Raw genomic sequence first — 24949 nt, 5'->3', positions numbered from 1 at the left:
TTCCTTTGCCATGTGGGAAGTTTGTCAATAAACAGTTGGGTTTTTTCACTTTGACCTGTTGGTATCCATTTCCCCATTGACAGAAAGGCATTACTGAAGCTCTTTTTCTTCAGCAGAAATACTAATTCCAGAGCATTTTCTCCTAAATTTGTCTCTAAAATAAGACAAGCTTCTCTTCCCAGCTAAACCTCTCTCCCCATTTTGTCCTCATCACCTCATCAGCCTCTTGACTCCCTCCCTTCAATATGGAATCATCCTCTTTGCCTTAGTTATTCCTTAGGTCACATTTTACCCTCTGCCCACGGCCTCACAATCATGAGAGCCCAGAACATCCCACTGAGTGCATGCAAAAGTGTATTTGCATTCCCACAGGTTCATGTTTGCATTCCCACATGCTGTTCCAGCACTCCTGGCTTCACTTTGTGCTGTCACCTGTACTCATTACAGTGCAAGGCCATGTGTGGGTTGGCTAGGAGTGACATTAGGGAACTGCAAAAACATTGGACATCCTCCCATTTGTGCTGAGCTGGGCAAAACATGAGTAAAGTTATTCAGGTGCTCTTCAAGTGCACAGTCAAGGGGTATTCAAACTGACAAGGTTCAGTGATCCAGAGCAGAGCAGATAAAATAAATTACAGAGCTGTTGGAGTGAGTCCAGAGGAGGCACAAAAATGATTAGAGGGATTGAAGAATCTCTCACATGAGGAAAGACTGGGAGTTTGGATTGTTCTGCTTGGAGAAGGTTCCAGGGAGAGCTCAGAGCCTCTTCCATTGCCTAAAGGGGCTCCAGGAGAGCTGGAGAGGGATTGGGGACAAGGGATGGAGGGACAGGACAAGGTGGAATGGCTTAAAACTGACAGAGGGCAGTGGGAATAAATTCTTCCCTGTGAGGTGGTGAGGCTCCAGCACAGGATGCCCAGAGAAGCTGCAGCTGCCTCTGGATCCCTGGAAGTGTCCAAGGCCAGGTTGGATGGGGCTTAGAACCTGGGATAGTGGAGGTTGCCCCTGCATGTGGCAGGGGGGGATTGGAATGAGATGATCTTTAAGGTCCCTTCCCACCCAAACCATCCAAGATTCCATGAAATGGATCTTCAGCCACTGGAGGCACAAATGAACTGGAAGCAGAAGTACAGCAGCTGTGGTTGGATGCCTTTATTTATGAAATGAGCTAAAACAGAGTCTCAGAGTACAATTTCCTTCCAAAGGGGCTCCTTCAATAACTGTACATTTGGCTGCAAACTCCTCCCTCAGTCTTTACCCCCAAAGCCTTGTTTGCCATAAAAGCCTGAAGGAGGCTCCCAGTTTTTTCCAAGCCTTCTAAGGCTCCCCAGCCTTTTCCAAGGAAAGGACAAAGGACTGAGCTCCTCTCTTCCCAGGGTGCTGAAGAGGAGCACCACAGCAAATGCTCTGAAAAGCAGTGCCAGAGAGAAAATGGCACCACAGTCAGTCCTTCCTGGCAGGACATTGTCACATGGCACTGGTTTTATCCCAAATTGTCTTGATCAAACTGAATATTCATGAGGTACTTTGGTCTGTTTGACACTACCAGAAAAAAAAACCTTTGAGTTGAACCATCAAAGATGAAGAACAACCATGTGCAATTCCCAGGCTTCATCTGTACCCATCCAGTGGGAAAAGAAAGTTGGACTGAGGGACATGAGATAATATGAAGGGAAGCACAGGAAAACCACCTTTTTTTCTTCATAGTATAAGACAAAAGCAATCCTAAATCTTTGGATCCAGCATAAAAGGAATAGATTAGAACAGAGTAGAAAAGATTTGACATTTCCCAGAAAGATCTGCACTTTTTTCTAAGAGACCTACTGCCACAACATCCCTCAGTTTCCTGGAATGAATCAAATTGGTCCCACACTGCTCCCCACAGCACCATTTTCCATGCCCAAAGCATCCTGACAGGCATCAATTCAAAGCCACCAAAACTGAAGTGAAAATTCTGCTGCCTGTTAGACATCCTTGCTCCCTGCATGCTGTTTCTTCCATCACATGTTTTTTTTTTCTCAGCTAAGTATCTCAAATTAAAAAAAAAAAAAAATTAAAAAGGAGTGTTTTTATGAGAGAACGGGGTGATCTTGCTAGACAGTCATGATAAATCACTCCTTGCAAGTGTGAGATTATTTTCAGTGCTGCATCTGCTCCAGTTCTTCTGTTAGTGAGCCCAGTTCTCTCTTGCAAGTTTATTCAATGCTCTAGCGGGTGTCTCCCTGGACAAAGTTTACAGTCTCACCTTCCCAGAGCCATAACAGGAAAAATGAAGAGAAATTCTCCATTCTAATTCTTGATTTCTTTCTTCTTTTCCCTCAAGTAAAAAGCACCAAATTTTCTCTGGTGAGAGCCAGAATTTTCTCTGTTGGACACCAGTGACAGCCTGCAGTGCCTGAGGACAAGCTACAGAGGGAGATACAGGAAGGCAAAAAAAGACAAGGAAACCCAAGGATTGGCAGTGAGGGCGTGAGCAATGCTGGTGTCCTGAGGTGGAGAGACCCTGCCTGTCCTCAGCACCCACTCAGCTCTGGGCTGCCTTCATCCACAGCCACCTGCAGAGCCAGCTAGAAGTGCGTGCTCTTCGTGCTCTCGTTGTCTTGGATGCCACCTTTTCCTTTCACCTGCCCATTCTGAGAGCCACTGGTGGCATTTTCACAGACCTGGTGAAAGGGAAAAGGGTGTAAAAGCAAGGGAAGGTGTGTGATGAGCTGATGGCAGCTGTGCCTGAGACAGGCAGCCTGCAGCATCCTGCATCCCATTCCCTACTGTTCCTGTGGACACACAACAAAGGCGTTGGGTGCAATTCCACCTGGCCCCATGGGGGATGAGGGCTGGGAGCTCTGAGGGGGTGAAAGCCAGAGGATGTGGCTACAAGGCACCAGTGCTGCCCTGAGGAGGGCAGAGGGAGGAAAGCACTGGCTGTTCTATCCCATGGGCAGGAATGAAGGGATGAGTCCACAAGCAAGATTATGGGGTCTCCTCCCTTCCCTCCACAGCGGGACAGCCCCAGGGCACTCCATGCAACAACTGTGATACTTGATAAAAGATTCATGCTAATCATAAAAGTATTGGGGAGAATACTTAGGTCTGAAATGAAGCATGACACTAAATAAAGGAAAATATATGACTAAATAATTTTGTTTTAAATCCCCCTGTTATGAATATTATGTTTTCTAAATAAGTTGTATCTACTGACAGCTTGCAAAACAAGGCTTTCACACAGCCCAACAGATTCTGCCAAATCAAGTTTCCTGCCTTTGTGTAATCAATTGCAGCTTATCCCCAAGACAAGACTTCCTGACTTCTGCATTTCCTTATCTACCAAGACCAGATGGTTATCTATGGGACTTGACAAATTGTCCAGAGATTCACGTCATCCAGCGATCCCACAGACTTACCTGGCAAAATGATGACAGCAAAAAAATAACAATTATTGATGACTGCAAAGAAACCATGCTATAAAAGGGAGCTGCAAACCAAAGTTTGGTAGAGCACGGAGTGGGCAGCATCCCCCATGTATCCCCAGCGCGCCGCTTGCTCTATATAAAATAAAGCAATCTAAATTTTGCTGAATATCAAGACTTTCGTTTCTCATTTACAACAAAACCGAGGGGCTCCCCAGGGGCCCACCCCAGAGGCAGCCAGGGACCCACCTGGGCTGGGCCGGCGGCGGTGTCGTCGGGCAGCTCGGCGCCGCGGGTCTCGGGGAGCATGGCGCAGAGCAGCCCGCCCAGCACGGGCCCGCAGCCGAAGACGGCCATGGGGATGGCGGCGTGGTAGCGGCCCAGCAGCCGCACCAGCGGCGCCAGGATCCCGGCCAGCCGCGCCGCCATGGAGCACAGCCCCACGCCCGTCTGCCTGTGGGGGCGAGCGGCTGTGGGCAGGGCTCGGCACGCCGTGGGGCCGCCGGGCTGCCGCCCCGTCCCCGGGGACGGCCACGGCGCGGGGCAGGCGTGGGGACAGCTCACCTGACAACCGTGGGGAAGAGCTCGGCAGCGTAGACGTAGGAGGTGGAGAAGGAGGCTGAGGCGGTGAACTTGCCAATGGTGGCCAGGACGGTGGTTGCCACGGGCTGGTCTGAGGGGAGGAGGAGAGATGGCTGCTATGGGATGGGAGAGGGCTCAGCAGCACTCACGGAGGGGTAGGGGATTGTAGGGGATTGATGGTGCCAGCTGTGTCACCGGCAGGGAGCCATGGCCTCTGACAGGGCCTGAGCGGGACCAGGCCTCCTCGGCCTGGTGGCCATTGCAGCGCACTCTGCAGCCATCACCTCACCTCCACACACACTCATTTGCCCAGGCACTCATTTGCCCAGAGCAATCATTTTCCCAGACACTCATTTGCCCAGACACTCATTTGCCCAGAGCACTCCTCTCCTAACAGGGGTCTCAGCTCTGCCTTCCGCTATCGCCATCAGCAAGAAAAGGTTTAGTTTTTGCATTGGTGCTGTGGGTTCCAGGCTCAGCCCAGGCCTAGAGGTACGTGAGCCCCCCTGGATGGGAGGACAGACCCAGCAAGGGAAGGGTTTGGGATCTGTGCCTCCCCATCCAGAGGATGTTTGGGATGGCATTGTTCACCTTCAGGGATGCCGGTGATGACCAGGCACACCAGGCCACTCAGCACCAGGAGAACAGCCTGCGTTTTCCTCCTCCCAAACCTCTGCAGGGTGAAGATACAACCAACTCGGGCTGGGATTTCCACTGCTCCAAAGGCCAGCTGGGTCAGGTAGATGTCCAGGCCAAAATTTGTCACGTTCAAACTCAGCCCGTAGTAGACAAAGCTGTTCACAAACCTGAAAGCCAGGCAGGGTGGCACTGAGCAGGTGTCAGCCATGAGGAAATGCAGCACTGATCTCCAATGACAACATTTTGACCAAGCCACAGCATTTCCAAAGAGATGTAAAACCAGAGGAATACCACAGGCCTGCCAAGGCTGGAAATGCTCTAACCTTTCCCACAAAGCATCTTTAACAGACAGAAGCAGAAACAACCATCAAATAACAGTCAAAACCCACAAGGTGAATATCGTAATGACTAATTCTCAATTCATTCTTTTCTTTCACCTAGAAATGTGCATCAGGGAATGTCTTACCAGGCACATGACATAATTAAAGTCACCTTCTGGAGGTGCCTCTTCCGAAAGAGATCCAGCAAATTTGCAGACTTGACCTCTTTCTCAGGCTTCAGCTTCAAAACACAGGAAGTCAAAGAGTCAGAGCAGGGAAAGGAAACCCATGTCCAGCTCCTTTTTGGTGGGACTGGCCTGTGACCCCCTGTGCTCTGGGAGGGAGGGCAGCTCAGTGGGGCTGGGCTGTGCCTCTGTGCTCTGGGTGCCCAGCACAGGGGGGGGTGACTGACAGGTTCCTCAGGATGAACATTTATTTCCCCAGTGTAGGAACTTTGGGGTGGGCAAGGAGGGAACTCCCCCCTCAGGCATTTCTGCATGGAAACCCACAGACTAAAGAGAGACTCTGTGCTCATCAGTGACCCTGCTGGAATGCTCCCAGGAGAAAAGGCAGGGAAGCATTTCAGCCCTTGCCACATCCCCAGGGACACCCCAGCAAGCTCCAGGCTGAGCTGGTCCCTGTGTGACTCAGCTGGAGCCCCAGAGCCCAAGGGCAGCCCGTGCCCAGTGGGATGCAGAGAGGTTTTGGGATGAGCTGAGCTGCAGGGGCTGCTGCAGGGCCCAGGGCAGTGTGTGAGGATGGGAACCCCCCAGTACCTGCTCCAGCAGCTCTGGCGAGAGGCTGCGCTTGTTGGTGGCTGCCGCCTTCTGCAGGAGCTTCTTGGCTTCCTCCACTCTGCCTTTGGTCACCAGCCAGCGAGCTGACTCTGGGAGCACCCTGCCAGGAGGGGAGCCCAGCACATGCTGCTGTGTCCTGCTGAGCTCCCCCACAGCCCCTTTCTCTGGGACACGTCCAGCAAGCCTTGGCCACCACAGAGTCAGACCACAGAACCACAGAATGTTCTGTGTTGGGAGGGACCCACAAGCATCATCAAGCCCAACTCTAAAGTGAATGGCCCATGGGATCAATGGGTCTAAACAGCCTAAATTTAGGCTCCATTTGGAGCCCTGAAGCAAAGCAGCTGCTGCTCTCAGCAGTCCAGTGCTGAGGGAGATGTGCTGAGCTGTGCAGCAGCTCCTGCAGCACCTGCACTCCAATGGGAAGGACCCAGCTTGGTTCTGAGCTGCTGCCACCTCCTCATTCACACCCTCACTCTGCTGTCACATCTGCAGGAGCTCTATCCCCATCCTACTTACCTGATGAAGAAGAAAAAAGCAAATATAGGAACAGATCCTGCAATCTCCAGCAGCCTCCAGTTGCGGATCCCGTAACTCAGCCCAGCCAAGATCATCTGGCCGATGGCAAAACAGCAGTGAGAAGTGAGCACTGCCTTGGGCCGGGAGGAGACACCAATCCATTCTGTAGCTGGCAGGAAGAAGGAAGGCTCAGAGTCATCCAAGTTATTTCCCCCTGAGGAAAACAGGGTGTTTCCCTGAGGAAGAATTATTCTGGATGTGAGGATTAGACTGACCTCCTGTGCTGGGACACTGTCCCCTTGCCCTCCTCTGAACACTGGCTGGGGAGAGATGCTCCCCAAAGCTCTGAGGGCTGAGAAGTGGCCAAAGTACCAAAGGACAGTGAAGATCAAGACCTGTTCTCACCATGGTGTTTTTCTAGTCAAACATGAATATTTTTACTTCTGTTAAGATTTCCTATTGCATCCTGAGATGCCCCAGGGCAAGGGCATTCTACTCACCTAAGGCCAGTATTGTCATGGTGATCCCTGACACGGTGGCCCCCACGACACACCTGAAGGCCATATACACATAGAAATGGGGCACAAAGGCAATTCCCAGGCCAAACAAGCCCTGGAGGAAGATGGAGATCAGAATGACTGGGCGGCGGCCGATCCTGGGGAGAAACAGGGAAAACAGTCAGTGTGTGGAGAGACCCCATGGGGATGGCAGGAGGCCCAGCAGGTGATACAGTGATTTTTATCACCCTGATAAGGCTCAGAGTTGACTGTGGGGCAACAATTGAAGCACTGTACAGATATGCTGTGTCTCTCTCCCTTCCCCTCCCTGGGTGGCTGTGTCCTCATGGGACCCAAGGACTTTGGTCAGGGTCCCTGTCAGTGAGAAGTGGTGACAAAATGCACAGGGTGCACGGTCCAGACAGGCTCACACCACCTGCTCTGTGCTGTGCTGGCTTTGCACAAACCCTGGGCAGGGGGTTGTGGCTCCTCACCTGTCACTCAGAGGCCCAAAGATCATGGATCCCAGCAGCAGCCCTGCCATGTAGATGGCCTGGGCAATGTCATTCAGGTCCTTCTTATCACACACCAGGTCAAACTGGAGAAAAGAGAAACATGCTTTGGTATCCCCTCTTCCAAGGATGTGAATCCTCACAGTATGCACCGGGCACACAAGCCAGAGGTGCTCTTTGGGCACTCAGTGGGGTCCCTCTCCCGTGCACTGGGACCTGCAGGAGTTCACCTTGTCCAGCCCAGCCAACCTAGGGGAGCCTCCTGGTCAGGAAATTTTGCTTAAGGTGGGCCTGGGGACAGAAGCAGCTTCTTTGCTTCCTGCCAGAACACCTGACCTCCCAGTGGAGAAGAACAATGCAGATTCCTGGGACAAGCAGTTTCTGTTAAAGAGATGTCCTGCAATTGCAAGCATCCAGAGGACATCAATGGAAAGAGTGACACAGGAAGGATCATAGAACAATTCAATGGTTTGGGTTGGAAGGGACATGAAAGGGACATCTAATTTGAACTCTCTTGCCATGGGCAGGACACCTTACACTAGACCAGGTAGATCAGAGCCCCATCCAAACTGGCCCTGAACACTTCCAGGGTAGAACAGCCACAGCTTCCCCACCCTCACAGAGACTAATTTCTTTGTAATATTTCATCTACACCTACTCTCCTTTATCTTAATGTGGCATCTTTCTCAGCTAACAATTGTGATGTCAGGGGTTACACAAGACAGCTTTTAAAGGACCCTTCCAAGCCAAACCATGCCATGATAGTAAGTTGGAAAGGTTAACCCCTGTATGCAGAGGGATGGGGAAACCCAGGGGCTGGTGGTCCCTCCAGGAGTGATTCATCTCCCCACTGGCACCTCTATCACAGCTGCACCCTCTCCAGCACCACACCTGGGGCCTGTTTGCTGGAGCCAAGGTCCCCAGCAGTAAATCCCAACTGCACCAGTTCTGGGGGAACTGTGGCCATTTGGGTGTCCCATCCCTTCCACATCCCAGCACATCAAACAGCAAATACAGACCTCAGTCAGCAGGGATGGTGGCTGTCCTGAGGGGTACACCCAGCCATTGCTGCACTTCTGTGTGTCATTCAGCCCATAGACCAGGATGGAATCGAGGTCCCAGTCCACTGGGGAGTACATGGAGCACTGCTCGAGCTGCCCGTCGGCGCCCCGGGGCAGGGTGAGGTTCAGCTGCTCTTCCTCCGTCAGGTTGGGGCCCACAGCACGGATCCAGCTGGTGTCACAGTGGTAAGGCACATGTGGGACCATGAAAAGCTGGCAAAACTGGTGGAATGCCACACTGAGGCAGGGGATGACAGAGAGCAGCACCAGGCATTTCTGGAATCGCCCAAAATCACCAGCTGCTTTCAAAATTTCCCCAACGCCTGACATTGGTGGCTGTGTCTGGGACAGGACAGTGCTGGGACAGACTTCCCACAGGGCCGGAATTAATGTTTAAACCTCAGATAAGCTCTGCAGTCATAGGCTGTCACTAGAAGCACACCATGTAATATATTAATCATCCCTGTGCCACCCCCACGAACATCCAGTGCTGGCTGGAGCAGAAGGACCCCTGGTTCAGGGAACCCAGGCACCTCCTCTGCCAGGGCCAGCTGGCATTGGCAGGGAACAGACTCTTCTCTACAGCGACTACAATGGCTGCATTTGCTGAACCACTCAGGAAAGCGAGGTTCAGAGGGGCCAAAACGAGCCCACGGTGAGGCAGAGCTGGGAATAGTCCAGAGGAATAAAGGGAATTATGTTAATGCATGGGCAGAACCCAACATGAAGAAGGGCAGCCAGTTCATTGTGATTCCAGGGGATGGCAGCTGCCATTTCCTTCATCTTCTGCAGATTCTCTGCAAGCCAGGGACAGGATGTCCCCTCTTCCCACCAGTTTTGGGCCACCTTGCAGGTTACTGGGGCTAAATGCACAAGGGAGTTGGGGAAGGGGTAAAGGGATGGGAGAAATTTGACACAAGGTAATGGTCCTTGAGGCACAAATACCTAAAATGATCATTGAAAACACAAGTCCAGCACTGCTCAGCTCAGCCCACCCCTCACATAGGAAAAGCATCTGCCTGGGGCTCTTTGAGATGAGGAGCCCAAAAGCCACTTGGATATTCCAGCTGCCCACAGATCCATGAGAAGGGCATTGTAAATCCCATTGGAAAACAGACCATGGATGCCCTGCTGGGGTTGACCAGGGCAGCCACAAAGAACAGTTATAATGGAGGAGAGGAGGGAGGGCAGTTCATGCTCTCACCAGTTGCCAGAATATAAATCTTCCCACTTTCACACCAGCCTATGTCATCCTGAGGAATTCCAGGACATGGGAAACTTATTCCCAGCTCACAGGGCGTGCAGAGCTTGGAGCAAACTCTCATCCTGAATGCCCTCCTGGCTCAATTTCTGCACACAGCTCCTGCAGAGATGCACTCATGGAATGGTTGGGGTGGGAAGACACCTTAAAGCTCATCCAGCTCCAGCCCCTCGCCATGGGCAGGGACACCTCCCACCAGATCATGTTACTCAGATCCCCATCCAGCCTGGACTTGATGTCCCCTTCCCCATCAAGTCTTCCTGGGGGCTTCCAAACCTCCCATCACCCCAAACAGAAACCCCTCAGAGGTTACAGACACTCAGACAAACCCCTTCCTCAAGACACACCATCCAACCCACTGACAAACGAACCACACATCAAACACCTGGCAATGGACAATTTGTTCTTTATTGATTAAAAATTAGACACATGCAGTAAAATACAAAGTCCAAAAAAGGAAAAAAAGCCTGACTATTTTACATCTTTCATTATAATCTACAATACACCAAAGTTGTGAAGAGGATCCGTTTTCATTAACAGAGCATTGTCCTTAAAAGTAGGAGCTAACTTAAAATTACCACCTGCTTCCAGGTTCAGATCAGAAATTTGCACAAAAACCAAATTCTTAATGACACTGGAAAACAATTATGAACAGCATTGGCACTTACTGGAACAACATCAGAAAAGACAGTTGTCTAGCACTGTAATAGCCCAAGTAAATATTTTGGATCCCTACCCAAAAGATCTGGAGATCTATAGAGCAGAACCCATCAGCTTCTTCCTCACTTATTTTCTCCATTAAAGAACTACGGAACCTTGGGTTAGTGTGAGCTCGAGCTCTCTAAGTCCTGGCTTTGGGAAAATGGGGAATAACAATAAATAGATGCTGCATTGTTCCATTTGAGCAGTTTGAGTCCTAACCTTCCTCAGCACCAGTACACAAATGAACGAGGAGGTCCCCAGGGCATGCAGGCAGAGGGAAAATAATACTGTACCACAACTACCTTGTCTCTGTATCCTAAAGGCTCCCAACACATCCACACTGAGCACAGGGTGATGGGAAAATCAAGGTGCCAGCCTGCTCTTCCCAAGCCAACAAGCTCAATGGGGGACAGGTGGGGAGTGCTTGGTGTCAGGCAACAGGAAATGGTGCCAACACACACTTGGCCAAGCCAGCCACCACCAGCTCCCTGCTATCAGGCACTCGCTTCCTGGGCTCTAGAGAGCATCAGCTCAGCACCCTGGGATGATCTCACTCCAAATTCTCATCTTCCTCTCCCTCCCCTTCACACTCACCAGCCACGGGGCTGCAAACAGCCCATGGGGACACACCCAATACCCACCCAGAGGCTACAAGCAACAGGGGTGGTTAAAAAAGAACATGCACAATTCAGGAAGCTTCCACAGCTGCTCATAGAGAACAAGATATAAATACAGATTGTTCATATGAAGACTTGGAAATTAAAAAAAAAAACAAACCAAAAAACCAAACAGAACAAAAGTTCTAATTGAACATAGTCATTCCACTCATTTCTGCATTGTTTGTGTCTGATGGAAACAAAGCTTGTTTCCATCTGCATGTTAAATTACAGACTTACAATTTCTGTGTAGAAAACACTCCAGAGCCAAGAGCAGTTACAAAGGCCAACTGTGAAACAGTAGGAAAAAAAAGTCAACACCATTTATTATTCACATATTGCATTACAAGTGTCTCTTATCAAACTCAGAGCATAATTTATATTATTCATGTAGAAACTCAACTTCAACAGCACATGGAAAGAAAAGCTAAATAGGTGTGTGACAGGGGTGCAGTGACATCCTGATCAAACGTCGAGGCTTGGGCTGAGGCACAGCCCGACGACCCAAGGGATTTAGTGCAGGAGGGACAAACCCAGTGCCCGCTTTTGCCCAGTACAGCCACTCTACTGGTGATTCTTTATTGCTGTAAAACACAACAGGGATGGTTCCACGGGTACCAGCTTGCAAAGGACTGGGGAACACGCTGGGAGGCCAGCCAGGCATGACCAAACTGGGTTTCAGGGACACTTGGAAGTTCCAAAGGCAGAGTGACACACATCTCCTCTCCCTGTGTCCATGGATATTGTGTTCATCATCTGAAAGACCAGTTTGCAGGCAGCCAGGCCTCCCTGGTCTGCTTCAAGAACAGACTACGTCTAAGATGCAGAATGAAAGCAGCAGGAAGGACTGTTGAATGTAAATTAAAAGGTTCAGCCCTCATGCCATGCCTGGCACTCATGTGGAAAGAACCAAAATGATAAAGAAAAAAAAATAAAATTAAGGCAGTTTACATAGGGAAGCTGACTTCTAACACCTCAAAGTCAAGAAACTTCTCAAAAACACAAACACAAGGGAAGGCAGCTCCCCCTCCTGTGGGTTAAGACTCCGCTTGCTTTCTCGGGTGCAAGCATTCAAACCAGCAGTTTTAAAACACACAGCCAAAGAGAAACAGATTTCTCAGCATTCCAGGTGACCCAAACAACATTTACATTGGTGTTTCAGATAGAAGGAGAAGCAGGTAAAGAACCAAAAAAAGAAATCCGTTCAGTATTAAAACTTGTGCAAAAATAGCAAAGTGAAAAAAAATGAAACCACATGTAAGCAAACACTTAGGCAAGATCATCAGAGCAGTGGAACCCCCTGCTTCGTACTCAGTAGTATTTCTCTTTAAAGTAAGGCAATAATAAAATGAACATGCAGGCAATGACGTGTTGGGTCTGCATGTTTGAGATGACAGATACAAAAACATGAGAGTTGTTTACAAAAGGTGTAAACGTCATCGGTAATTTCAGGAAGGTTTGTGATCCTATTAAGGAAAATGTTAAAGCTTCTAGGAAGGGGGCTGTAGTTCAATTCTTTGGCAGTAGTGGTTTTTTTTTTAGGCTAACAGAAGCATTACAAATATGCACATGTGGGTTCTCTGTTGGGAAACATCTCCTGGGACCAATGTTTAGCTGATGCTGAGCTGTGCAAATCCTATAAGTTTGCCATCATCCGGAATTTCTGAGCCGTCGACACCAGATGCCTGAAACAGGGAACAGAGATTCAAATAGCAACACACATGCTCTACCTCCCAGCAGAAAATACAAGCAGGTGTGTCAGGCAGGGTGGGGGGAGGAAGCAGACACAGGACAGCTTTGCACTGTATTCAGCAGCTCACACTACCCAAAATTAAAACTGAGTGCTTTTGGATTTTTTCCTTTTTATTTTTTTAAGCTACGAAGGGCTGGGACTGAAGTTTTTAGACATTATATGTGTAATAACTGGGGCAAATCAAATGAAAACTTCCTTACAGGAAGAGTGAAAAATAAGAGCACTTAACTGCTTAATTCCCAATAACCTGGTTATAAAGCACCTTTGCAACTCCTCCTGAATTTCACCACCTCTGAAAGAGTCATCTACTCTACTTTCAGTTTTGACTCTCTTCCTTGGCTCACCCCTCTTATTTCCCTTTTTGCTTCTTCATTTTCTCATTTCCTCCTCAGAGACAATGTATCTGGACCCTCCTTCATTCTCTTCCTCCAATAAAGGAGTTTGTGGCAATTCTTGGCCCATCCATCTGCCTTGAAATATTTCTGCAAGTGGACATCCCAAACCCCAGAAATACCCCTTTGCAACATTCATATATATTAATTAGCACATCATCTCAGGCATATTTATCCCAGGTGCTGTTCAGAGGATACAAGCAGGGAGCCTGCAGTGCCTACAGTTATTTAACCAGTAAGGAGCATTGGGAAAGAAGGGAGGATTTAGAGTGCATACATCAGATGCCTGCAGTAGACATCTACATGCAATGCCTTCTCCTTGCAAGGGACAACTTGATCAATTAGGGAACAGGAATAAATACCAGTCTGAAAGTGATGGATCTGTTTGCCTGGGGCTCTTCCACAATTTTCTGCAAATTAGCTGCAACTGAAATCACACAGACACAAAGAAAATGGGCAAATATTAGGACAGGCTGAAGAAAAACATCCCAAACTCATTAGTCCTCTTTCTATTACTCAACAAACTTCAAACTTTTACACTTATAAGGAAAGGTTTAGGTCTCAATTAGACTCAGTCTACTTAAACCTAAAGTTTTGGACTGTGAAAACACTGTTATTGTTACCACATTACTCTTTCAGAGGTAGTTATTTTTCCCAGGATGTGATGGGATCAATAGTAATAAATGGCCAACTGCATCTGGAAATCCAGTTATTTTGCACTGTGTAGAAGGAAAGCTTTGCTTGTTGCAGTTGGAATACACAGGCAGTGCTGACAGTTTAAAAGTCTCACCTGCTGCACAGGATACATTTATTTAGCAAACTGCTGTTTGAGGCAGCTGTTCCCCCCATACAACTCGTGTGCTGCCCCAGAGCATGTGCACCTCACCCTTCCTTTCCCAGCCCTAATTAATCCCAAAAAGCCTGGCTGGGTCCAGTCCCAGAGCTCTCTTGCATGGGACCTGTGAGCAGGACAGGCTTGTGCAGCAGTTTAGTGATGCATCTCTGTCAGATGATAATGATTTGGCTAATGCATCAATTAGACTTCATTCTGCATTACAAGGGACATTTGTTTCACAATGTTACCAACTAAATCATCTTCTTGTGAACTGGGGGTTGCCTACATGTTGGCACAGAACTGTCACCAAAACTGACAATAGTTGTGCAGGGCAACTGGGGTAGAGAATCAAGGCCAGAGGAAATTTTCCTATCACCCACTACTCAGGTCATTTTTAACATGCAAAAAATGACTGAAATGGTTAGAGCAGAAAAAATAATTTGTAATTACCTATTACCAGATCTCTGCCATCAACAAGACCTGCTGAAATAAGCTCCTGAGACACACCATCTGCAGTATCTGTTGGGAAAAATACAAGAGTCATCACCACAGAGTAGAAATTGTCCAGCTGGTGGAAATACCACACAGAAATCTAAAGGAACTTGTACAAACCAAAGAGCAGCAGTGCTCTTTACAAAAGACAGATGTCAGGGTGCACACCAGGTGCTGTGGATTCACTGAAGGGCTGCACTTTAGCCACATCCATGAGTTTTACAGGAGTGCTCCAAGCCCAACCACAACAAGCTCTTTAGGAAGGCACTCTATGGACAGACACTCACTCAACAGCACAACTCCAAGCAAAATTTTCCCTTCACACACTGGAATTTCCCAGCAGCTCACCTTTCCCTGGGGTGAATTCAAACCGAATATCATGGAGCTCTTTATTTGAATTCCTGTGGAAAGAGGAGAATTTTATATTAAAGAGACCGTTTCATGATATGATAGGTGGCCAAAAGAGAGTGCTATCATTGATTAATCAATCTGTGAATTCACTGCATTCTATCCCCTCCAAGGCAGAAACTCATCACTTGGTTGTGCATGTGGAAGCAGCACAGTCTGCCTCCCAACCTGACAGCCTGGCCAGTCAGGACAGCTGAGTGCTCCTCTCTGGTACAAGGCCATGTTGTTCCACTGTCTCAGCAACTCATATCCCTGAGCAGAGATAGCCTTGGAGCACATGCTCCAGAGGAGGGAAGTGCTCACTGGCTGCAGATGCACACACATTATGGAATGATGCTCAAAATCCCCACTCCAATGCCTACCAGTAACTAGGATGCCTCTAGAGATGAGAGGCAGGTTCTTTTAATGAGAAACTGCAGTATGTGTGTAATGAGCATAGAAAGATGCTTTTTTCTGCCTGTTTCTAGTGACACAGACCAGAATCCACTCCCTGAACTGGGTAAAAGCTCCTCACTCTCAGAACTGGCAGAAGTCTGAAGTTGTGCATAAAGATTAAGATGGTTCAGCACAAGGCCACAACCCCTGAATCCTTTCAGGGAGCCCAGCTAACTCCTCCTTCCCACTCCATGAGAGTTTAGCAATGTTTACACAAATAGCAAAACCTTTCAATATACAGCTTTTGCCAAACTGAAGTGGATGTGATAAACTGCTTTTCCAGGTGACAGTTTCAGAAGAGCAGATAAATCCAAGCTGACAAACACCTAATCACCACCCTACTAATTAAAAGGCACAGAAGAGAGCCAGTGGGCCTCTCTACAAAGGCTCATGTTAACAGTAACAGGTGAGTTTTGTGTCCTTACCTTAACCTTAATACAAGGTTGATGGGGACTCTCACATCTCCCTGTACCGGAGCTGCAGCAGGGGCTGCAGGTGGGGCCTGCAATAGGATTAAATCATTTTAAAGCAGGTTAACTCCTTGCTCTGGTTTTAAAACTAGAGATAACCTTGATCAATTATAGATACAAGTAAAAGTTTAACTCATCATTGGAATCATGGCACTACAGTGATAAAGATGACAGACCAATGAACCAGGAAAGCTTCACAGTTAAACAGGAGGGTCTGTGCAAGGGCCTTGAGAAGAGTAAAAGCTGCACAACTTTGAGAAATGCCAAAATGGCAGGAAACTTCTGAAGTGCTAAATGTAAAAAGATTACTTGCTTTGCATTAAAACTTAAGGGTTTTGAATATTCATGACACTTCAAGACTGCCTGTGTTTCAATTCCTCCCCAAACATCTGATTTAAAAACCTGATACAACTGCATCAGGAAAAAAAAATTGACAGATTAGCATGTACTCTCAGTAACCCTTTTTCTCCCATGAAATCAAAGGCTTTAAGAGCATCTAGCAGCAATTTTATAGCTGCCTATTTTCAATTCTAAATTACTTCTGAGTAACTATTGGAACGTGTAATCAAATAATTTCATATTGGTTAGCAGCAGATTTCCAGTAGAGAGGATTTAGGAGCTGCTCTGAACTTGTTACAGCACTTGTGATATTTCCAGTACAGAGCTAAGCCACCAAAAAAATCCCAAATAAATCAGATGAGTCCATCACCTGTACTGCCTATGCTGAAGCAAGAATTTTACACCTGCAGGAACATGACAGATAACACCAGGCTGATAATTTAAGTATAGAAGTCTTGACCAAGTGTTTTTCATCTAGATTACTTGTTCTTTTCACAAGAGAAAAAGAGAATAACCCTTTAAGACTAGCATTTTGCTACAAGGTGCTTTTGGCCCAGCAATGCAGCTCAGGGCTTCTGATTACAGCCTGGTTTCTGTTGAAGCTGAAAACCCCCAGGTCAGTGAAAACAAACAAGGGTTCATGGAGAAGCCCAGAGCTCTGCAAAACAGTAACCAGTGAGCAACAAGAACCAGAGGAGAGCCATAAAGAATAAAACACTGACAGAGAGCTATGAGGAAGAACATATGTAGAGCTATAAAACAGAGCATATTGATAATAAGAGCTATAGAGAAGAACACATTGATACAAGTTCATGAAGTTCAGCTTCAGACAAGCTACCAATAAATAAGGAATTGGGCATTGGTGGCAGATATTCTGCTAGTGCATATCCCAGGTGTCACTGACACCAACATTGCTTCAGCCTTCACTGCTGCTGGTGTTTCAACTGCTGCATAAAATTCAGAGATTAAATACTGACCTTTTTAAAGAGAAGGGGGTTGATTTAAGTATTAAAGCTATTTTGATGTCACCAAGAGTATGTCAAGCTTCCACTGTTTCAGATTGTTCTAGCACATCTGGACAGAACAGCTAAGGGCAAAAAGCTGTCAGGAAGGGTGTGTGCTCTTACCTGGGCTGCTGCTGCTGGGGCTGCTGCTGCTGGAGCTGCTGCTGGGGCTGGGGCTGCTGCAGGAGCCTGGCTGGGTGGAGGTACAGCAGTTGGAGGTTGTGCAGGTGCTTGTCCTGCAGCCTGAGGTAGTTCAGTAGGTGCCTGTGCTGGAGCACTGAGTGAAGAACCTGGAGGCTCAGCTGATGGAAACAGCTGCAAGCAAAAAGGAGTTTGAGTGAGCAAAGGAACTCAAGAGCTCTGATTCAAGCACCAGCTTTCCCAGAAGGGCTTGTCTGCCACACTTAGACAAGTTCAGTGCAAAGGGCATTCCCAGGCTCCAGGACATTCATGCTGATCCCAAGTTGGTGTCCAGGGGTTTAATGTGTCCTTATGTCCAGAGACCCATTCTGTCCTGACATCTTCAAGATACCAACATGGCTGTGGATCTGGGACAATAATTACATTCTGTGTGCACACATATCTCCAGCTGGGATTAGAGCACCCTATCCTTCCATGAACTCAGAGCAGAGCAGCCCTGCTTTGACTTATAGCTCTTTTCAGAGAGCAAAACCCAGCAAAGCAGTGAGATAACTATTGACAGCTGAGCCTTTGACCAAGCAAATGCCAAAGTAATTTGGCTACCAATGGAAACGGAATTCAGAGTTCTTCAAATCACACTAGAGAAGATTTAGGACTGGACTTCACTTTAATCTCTTGCAAAAAATGAAAACAACCAACCAATAAAAAACCTAGATGAAATTAATTTGAGAGTGGGGAAAAAGAGCTAAGTGGAAATTTAATCTCTTTTTACCTCTTGTTATTCAGTACAGAAAAACCAATTTTGGCACAGAAGTCAAAGAACTGTCAGCTTGATGGCACTTCAGTGTGCCCTCCAGCTTACTCTGACAGCTTGTAGGAAATATAAATCACCTTCAATGCTGGAAACCTGGACAGGAGAACTCCAGTGGAAAAATTCATCCCAAAGGGATTTTGGTTTTCAATAGTTTTTTTTATTTAATGTAGAATTTATGTCAAATTACAGTGGCAGAACTGTAATCTTTCTCAAAATCTCTCTTTATAAACACTTTTTGGAAACAAATGAAGAACAGGACAGCCCAAAGACAAATTTCTAGAAGACAGCTCTGTTTATCTTTCAACACAGGTAGGGAAAAGACAGACAGCACAGTCTCTGGCAGACAAGCTGCACCTATCACTGAAAGATGAGACATACTAATATTCCTAATGTAAGACACAGTTCAGAACTGAAGAAAGTGACAAATTGCAAATGAATTTGTGTTTGCTATCAAACACTACTATAGAGTTCCTTAACAGTTCTGAACACAGGTTCCAAATCAGAGAATTAGACAATGCAAACCAGACATCCTGAAGTTCTGTTCTGTTGGCTTTGTGTAGTTTGTTGTTTTTTGTTTGTTTTTTTTTAAGGAGGAAATGAGAATTGTTTTGCTAGATTATTTTTGTGACCAATTCATTACCTTGCAACAAAACAGACTTTTGCCACAGCAAGCTGACAAGACATAAAACAAACTTACCTCAAGAAGAGCTCTTGGCATTACACAGCCAAGGATCCTGAGCTCTTCAGACAAGCTCAGCTAGATATTGGCTTCCACTTCACACAGTATTGCTTTCAAAGGCTAATAAAGCACATTCCTTGAAACAACAGCTATAACTAGGAGTCATCTTTTCAAGAAGCCATTTGCAATTATAACTTACCTCAGAATTCTGTAGAGGTTCTTTCACTCTGGGAGACTAAAAAAGAGAAAAAGATATCATTACCTAGACCACAATGATGCTTACTGACTAGGAGGACTTGCCAGAACTGTACTCAACAGGAAAATCCTACACAATTGTTTCAATTCACACATGTGAAATAAGATGCATGATAAAAGGGACACCACACAATTTGCTGTCATATTGTACCACCCAGAAACACAGTTCTATGTCAGAACTTTCAGTCAGTATTTCCACAGTGGTACACAATACCTTAAGTTGCTATTACTGTTACTCATTAGCAAAATCCAGGACTCCTGAAGATCACTCAGATTGGATCAAATTACTTAAGCATCAAAATGGGAAAATCCTTCAAGCTACTCAAGTCTGGCAGAAAAAGATACACACAGGTCTGCCTGCCAGAATTCTGCTAGGAAACAAGTTCCCTTCACTTACTTAGGGAGGTAGTTTCCAAACCAACTTGCTTAAAACATACAGAACCTCTGCAGGGTGGGAGGGGGGAATCAGCCTTGCTTGTGCTGCTTTTTGGAAGGAAATCCTTGGCCTGCTCTCCCTGCCCTGTGCTCTTTGTGACAGAAAGCAGAGAACTGACAGGTAGGTGCACAATCAACAGTGAAACAAAGACACCAGTGGAACAAAGGGGAAAGCACAGGCAAAGAAACGTGACCAACTTCTGCTTATCAGTAAAACAAAGATAACAGCACTAGCTGTTTCACATGAGCAGGAAGGAATTGCCAAATATTCCTGGAAAGCCCTGCAATTAAGAGAGCCTGCAACTTTGACTTCCAACAAGACCAATTACTACACAGAGATAGGTAGGATGGTTTGGTCTATGCTGGGAACAAAACACCTCTTCCTTCTCCATATTATGTTCTAACAGGTTGCTGTTTGGACAGTACAAGCTGGACAGCAGAACATTAAGGCTCATCATGCCCCTACTCAGTTTCTCCACTAATAGAGGCAGCTACCTTAATGAGTGCAGATCAGAGCAATTTGTAACATATGACTCAGAAGCTTCTTGTGAGAAAAAGTTAAGATGTCTTATTCTCAGAACAGCAAGTTTCAAAAAGGCCTCTGGACAGGGGGAGAAGGAACACTTCCCTCAGCACAACTATGTGTAGGTAGTGTCAGGGAAAAAGTCACACAGCCAGAAAAGCAAAGCCTGAAATCCATCTCAGTGTGCTCAGCCTTCACTTACAGTTAGCAGGTGGGATGAAACACATGGCATTGCTCTGAGAGAAACAGCCCTGCTCCACATCTGCAGGCCACAGCTGCTGCAGTGTTCTTCCAGGAACAAAGCTCATATCCAAGAGTACCTGGATGCCTCAGAGAACTACATAAAAGAACTTGTCTGAAAGACCAGTGTGCTAAGCACTGTACACATGAGTATGGAAACATTGGCCCTGCCCTCAGCTGACAACTGATCCAGATAAATGACACACAAGTGGTGAGAGCCAGTTGAATATGAGCCAGCAAGTGCCCAGGTGGCCAAGAAGGCGAAGGGCACCTGGCCTGTATCAGGAATAGTATGGCCAACTGGACCAGGGCAGTGGCTGTCCCTTGTGCTCAGCACTGCTGAGGCACCTGGAGTGCTGGGTTCAGTTTTCAGCCCCTCTCTACCAGAAGAACATTGAGGGCTGGAGAGAGTCCTGAGTAGGGCAATGGAGCTGGGAATGGCTCTGGAGCACCAGGAGCAGCTGAGAGAGGTGGGGAGGCTCAGCCTGAGAAAAGGAGGCTCAGGAGAGACCTAACTCTCCACAACTCCCTGACAGGAGGGAGCAGCCAGGTGGGGCTTTTCCCAGGTAACAACTGAAAAGAAGAAATGCCTTCAAGCTGCACCAGGGGAGGTTTAGATTGGGTATTAGGAAAGATTTCTTCACTGAAAGAGTGCCCAGGGAAGTGGTAGAGTCACCATCTCTGGAAATGCTCAGAAAACATGAAGGGGTGCACTTGGGAACAGGGTTTAGTGGTAAACAGTGGTTCTGAGCTATCAGCTGGACTCAACAATACTGGAGGTCTTTTCCAACCTTAGCAAGTCTATGATTTTATGAAACACATGGACAGAAAGAAAACATGACAAACACTAAAAAATATTTACCTAAGGCACAAATAGGATACTTTGGGGATTAGTTCTAACTAATTTTTGCTTGTGTAATCAAAGATGATGTGAGTAAACAGTGAAATGTGACCACACAACTCAGATTTACTGGGTAACAGAAAGTGCATAATTTAAAAGCCCACAGAGCTCAACTGCTTGAATTTGAATTAAAAGTTTTAAATCCAGAGAGGAAGTTCAGAAAGTCTTTATATCACAATGGTAATGTTGACCCAGCAAGTCACCATATTCAGTGAATGGAAGAGATATTTCTGGCTCTGGGTATAATAAATATTTGCCTCCTTTCAGGTGCAGTCCTAGGAAGAGACTTGTAAAATACAGGTTTCCATATATTAAATTCATCCTACTTTTTCTGCAAAGTGGAAACAAGTAAAAAATGCCAACACTTTTCATTTATGTAGATGATTTTATGCAGGTTAATACCTCAGTATTTTGGCACATTAAAGTCAATGTGCAGGGTCTCCTTTTACTTTGTGGCTGACAGCAGTAAAATGCAGGTACTGATGGAATCACAAAATCACTAAATGTTTCAGGTTGGAAAGGACCTTTAAAAATCCTCTATTCCACCCCCACTGCAATGGGCAGGAAAAAAAAGTGCCACCTAGTTAGCACAAGTTATTCTAGCCAACAACTTGGTTAAAATTGCAGAGGGATTTACAGACAGGTAGAATTTATACCAGGTGTTTGAAATAGAACCAAAAACAGAAGATAAACACTAACCCTCAATAACACCACTGTATTTATGGCAAAAGTTGGCAGTTTGGATACAAGTCTTAGGAATGCTTGAAAAGGAATCAAATTCAAGTACCCAGGCAGACATGTAGTGAGGTCTGAGGTGCCAGAGTGCCCTTCCTGACATCCTGAAACACACAGCTGCCCCAGAGTGCTGCTACACATGAGGAGCACCCAAAATGAGAATACACATCCACAGGGAGGTAACTGATCTAAGACCTGCTACTCCAACATCCATCCTAAAGGTTTGCTGGATGGGAGACCTACAAGGGCCAAGCACAGCCCAAATGAGAGCAACCAGGACAGGCAGCAGTACAAGGAAAATATACAAAGCATCAAGAAAAAACTGTCTTGAAAAGGAGCTTGTAAACATGTGTGTCAATCTGCTTTTTCCTGCCTAAGAGGAATGAAACAAGTAAGTACTGTTCAAAAGACAGTAAACAGTGTTAAGTCATGGTACCCTGAGCTTTGAGACAAGATACAACAAATTCCAAATAATCTCTGGAACAGCATTAGGGTATTTTACAATATTGCCTCCTAAACTTTGATTGTATTCTAGCCTACAAAAGGAATTCAGAAGAATTCAGCTTATAAAGCATCAAGTAATTTCAGTACTAGCCACCTGGTAGCAAGAGATTTTCCTTACTCATGTATAATATGAAGCTGGACACAATAAGCTCTTTAAGAAATCACAAGAGCTGCTGTCACAAATAATGCATTTACTGTATCAGGTGGCTTTTAAAAACCCAAGCATTTCAAAAGATGTTGAAAAGATGCAAAATCTTGTATTTAATATTTAAATGTCTATTCACAACAGCAACAGAAGCCAGGCTAATGAAAGAGAAATGAGAGAAGTTGTAAAGGGATAAATGCTTCAAACCAATACTGCTTTTTTCCCTTTCATACTGAAAAGCTTCCTTCCTCTAAAAATCCTTCACTGTCTCACTAATTCAATTAGAGGATGATTAAAACACAGAGTCCACTTCCAGCCACCTGCTGTAGTGAAAAGGGACCATTACAGCCAAAACCCACACAGGTGACTGCTGGGGGAAACAACCTGAAAATGCATTGTAATCTTTCAGCTGATCATTATGCATTACCCCTCTGAGTTGTTTGGGAAGGGAGAGTTATATATATTGGGAGAGGGAAAAGTGTTTTCTTGAGGATTTTCAAGCACAAGAATAATCACTCTTGTGATTTCTGGGATGCTCTGAGGTTTTTCTACCAGGATTCATCGATTTCAGTATAACTGGGGGCAGAACCAGGTCTTACATGTTTCAGGCATCAGCCATATGAACAGACCCTATTGATTTCAGCTCCATCCTGGAGAGGGCAGTAGGATAAAACCTCTCCTGACATTTCCAGAAGAAAGCATCTCAAGCAGTCAGCACCCTTGAAGGGAATATCCTAGCTGCAGTGAATTAGTATGCTGAGCTGGAAGCAGGCTGTCTGAATTAACATTTCCAATTATGCTGAACATCCCTGAATGAGAGCAGCTGTGCCCCACCACAATGACAGAAAAGATCAATACAATTTCTTCAACCTGCAGTCTGCTTTCTTTGCTTCAGCTCCCATCTCGAGGAAGGAATTACATCTTGCTGTGTATCATGCTTAAGTCCATGTGCTCCCCAAATATTTTTAGACCTACCACAATTGACAAACAAAACAGAGACAATGGAGTTTGAGGACCCACCCTGAGCTGTGAAATTGCTGCTCTGCCTTCCTCACTTTCTTCATCAAGCTCATCATCACTCCATTCCCAGCCACCATCTTCGGTCTTATGAAGACGCCCGCTGGAGCCTGGGACTCTCCGGACCTGCTCAGCACAAGGACACAGATCTTGCACCTCAAACAGTTTCTACAGCTGATTTTAGAAGAAATAACACCAGAACATCTTCAGGTTGTATCACCTGCCATGGTATCTGATCATTTTATTGAAATGAATAGCTATACCTAGAAAAAGCTGTACTGTAGTAATTAAAAATGTGAAAACAAACACACAAAATTGTACAACTGTAACAGCAAGAGCCCAGGAGGTTTTCAGTACCTTTTTGGATCTTTCAGTGATTGTTGGTGCTCTCTGTAACATCTTCTCTTGTAAAAACTCTTTATTCTGGAGAAGAAAAAAAAAACAAAAAAAAGAAAAAATTGCATTGCTGAAAAAGTCCTTTGATGCCTTCACTGCCTCTGATAAAGTAACTGTTAAGCTGTTTCTAGCAAAGTGGTTTACAGGTTTACATGTTTCATCCCTATTTCCCCAGGGATATTAACCATTCCCCTACTTTGGGCTGCAGTATGTGATGTTTCCTCTAAATACCTTTTCAGTTAATAATGGCACTCTCTCTATGCAAAGTGACATGGAATTAACAACTGAGGAGCAAGATATCATTCTGGTTTATTTGGAAATATATATATTATACTGCAGTTTCTGGTACCCTGCTGAGGAATTTGGCATTCTTCCACTTGCAGATACTACACCACCTGGATCCATCCCCTTTACTTTATCTTACTCCTAAATTTATACCTGTCCAACTGTCAAAGGCAAACCTCAGAAAGGTTGGGATGCAGGAATCCCTCTGTGCTGGAGTAAATAAATCAGGGCAGAAAGACTTAAAGTGGCTGAAAAATTGTACAGCATTTATGTTTAGAGAGGCAGCAAATGCACTGATCACAACAGACTGGCATATTGGGCAACTCCTGTGATGCTTCATTGCATTAAATTTCCTCTTCAGCAAATGTGGGCTCCTGAGAAAACAATTTTCCCACTGCTGAGCTGTGGGGGAAACCTGTGGCAGCAGGGGAAGCAGGGCAGCCCAGGCCAGCCCTGGCACTGGGCTGGGCACTCCACACCACAGCAGTGCACTTGGAAAGCTCTGCTGCCCCTGCCCACACAGTGCTCCCAGAACTCCCCCAGGAGAGCTGCTTGCAGGCAGGATGGAGAGTCTCAAGACACACTCTGTCATTCCTGGTAAGTGGCTCCCAGCATTATCAAACCATACTTCTGCATAGCCTAGATGGTATTCAAATATATGACTCAATATAGATGTATAGAAGCCACACACTTCAGCCCTCAAGTTCCAGCTGTCAGTTTGGCAGTAGCTGATGTGTGACAGTAATTTAACTCCAAGTGTGAACTGGCACACGTTTGCACTTCAGATGCTGGGTTAAG

At 46.2% G+C, this 24949-nt stretch overlaps 2 protein-coding genes across 4 annotated transcripts in view; both read right to left on the bottom strand.

Moving 5' to 3' along the window:
* Positions 1-2308: 2308 nt before the first annotated feature.
* On the bottom strand, positions 2309-8780 carry LOC306800445 (solute carrier family 22 member 13-like). Of its 3 annotated transcripts, XM_079302550.1 has the most exons (10): positions 8293-8776; positions 7256-7359; positions 6765-6919; positions 6265-6433; positions 5725-5845; positions 5095-5189; positions 4581-4795; positions 3972-4080; positions 3657-3861; positions 2309-2663 (listed from the first exon to the last, which is right to left on the bottom strand). In XM_079302550.1, the coding sequence occupies exons 1-10, from the start codon at positions 8662-8664 to the stop codon at positions 2568-2570; spliced, it is 1641 nt and encodes a 546-aa protein (XP_079158676.1). In that variant the 5' UTR covers positions 8665-8776; the 3' UTR covers positions 2309-2567. The 3 variants fall into 3 exon arrangements, with proteins under 3 accessions (XP_079158676.1, XP_079158675.1, XP_079158674.1); XM_079302549.1 differs by lacking the exon at positions 3657-3861 and having other exon boundaries at positions 8293-8774; XM_079302548.1 differs by lacking the exon at positions 2309-2663 and having other exon boundaries at positions 3085-3857; positions 8293-8780.
* A 1205-nt stretch (positions 8781-9985) lies between these two features.
* OXSR1 (oxidative stress responsive kinase 1) overlaps positions 9986-24949 on the bottom strand; it is an 86703-nt gene continuing 71739 nt past the window's right edge. Inside the window, exons 10-18 of the mRNA XM_079301698.1 lie at positions 23828-23893; positions 23474-23596; positions 18915-18950; positions 17205-17396; positions 15694-15770; positions 14774-14826; positions 14384-14452; positions 13461-13525; positions 9986-12638 (exon numbers count right to left, since the gene is read on the bottom strand). Of these exons, the coding sequence (XP_079157824.1) occupies positions 12564-12638; positions 13461-13525; positions 14384-14452; positions 14774-14826; positions 15694-15770; positions 17205-17396; positions 18915-18950; positions 23474-23596; positions 23828-23893 (756 nt within the window). The 3' untranslated portion in view covers positions 9986-12563. The remainder of the gene's footprint in view (positions 12639-13460; positions 13526-14383; positions 14453-14773; positions 14827-15693; positions 15771-17204; positions 17397-18914; positions 18951-23473; positions 23597-23827; positions 23894-24949) is intronic.

This window comes from Erithacus rubecula (assembly GCF_903797595.1).
Source record: "Erithacus rubecula genome assembly, chromosome: 3".
In the NCBI taxonomy this organism is placed as follows: domain Eukaryota; kingdom Metazoa; phylum Chordata; class Aves; order Passeriformes; family Muscicapidae; genus Erithacus; species Erithacus rubecula.
Note: the sequence above shows the minus strand (reverse complement) of the source record. Positions and strands in the feature narration are given on the sequence as shown.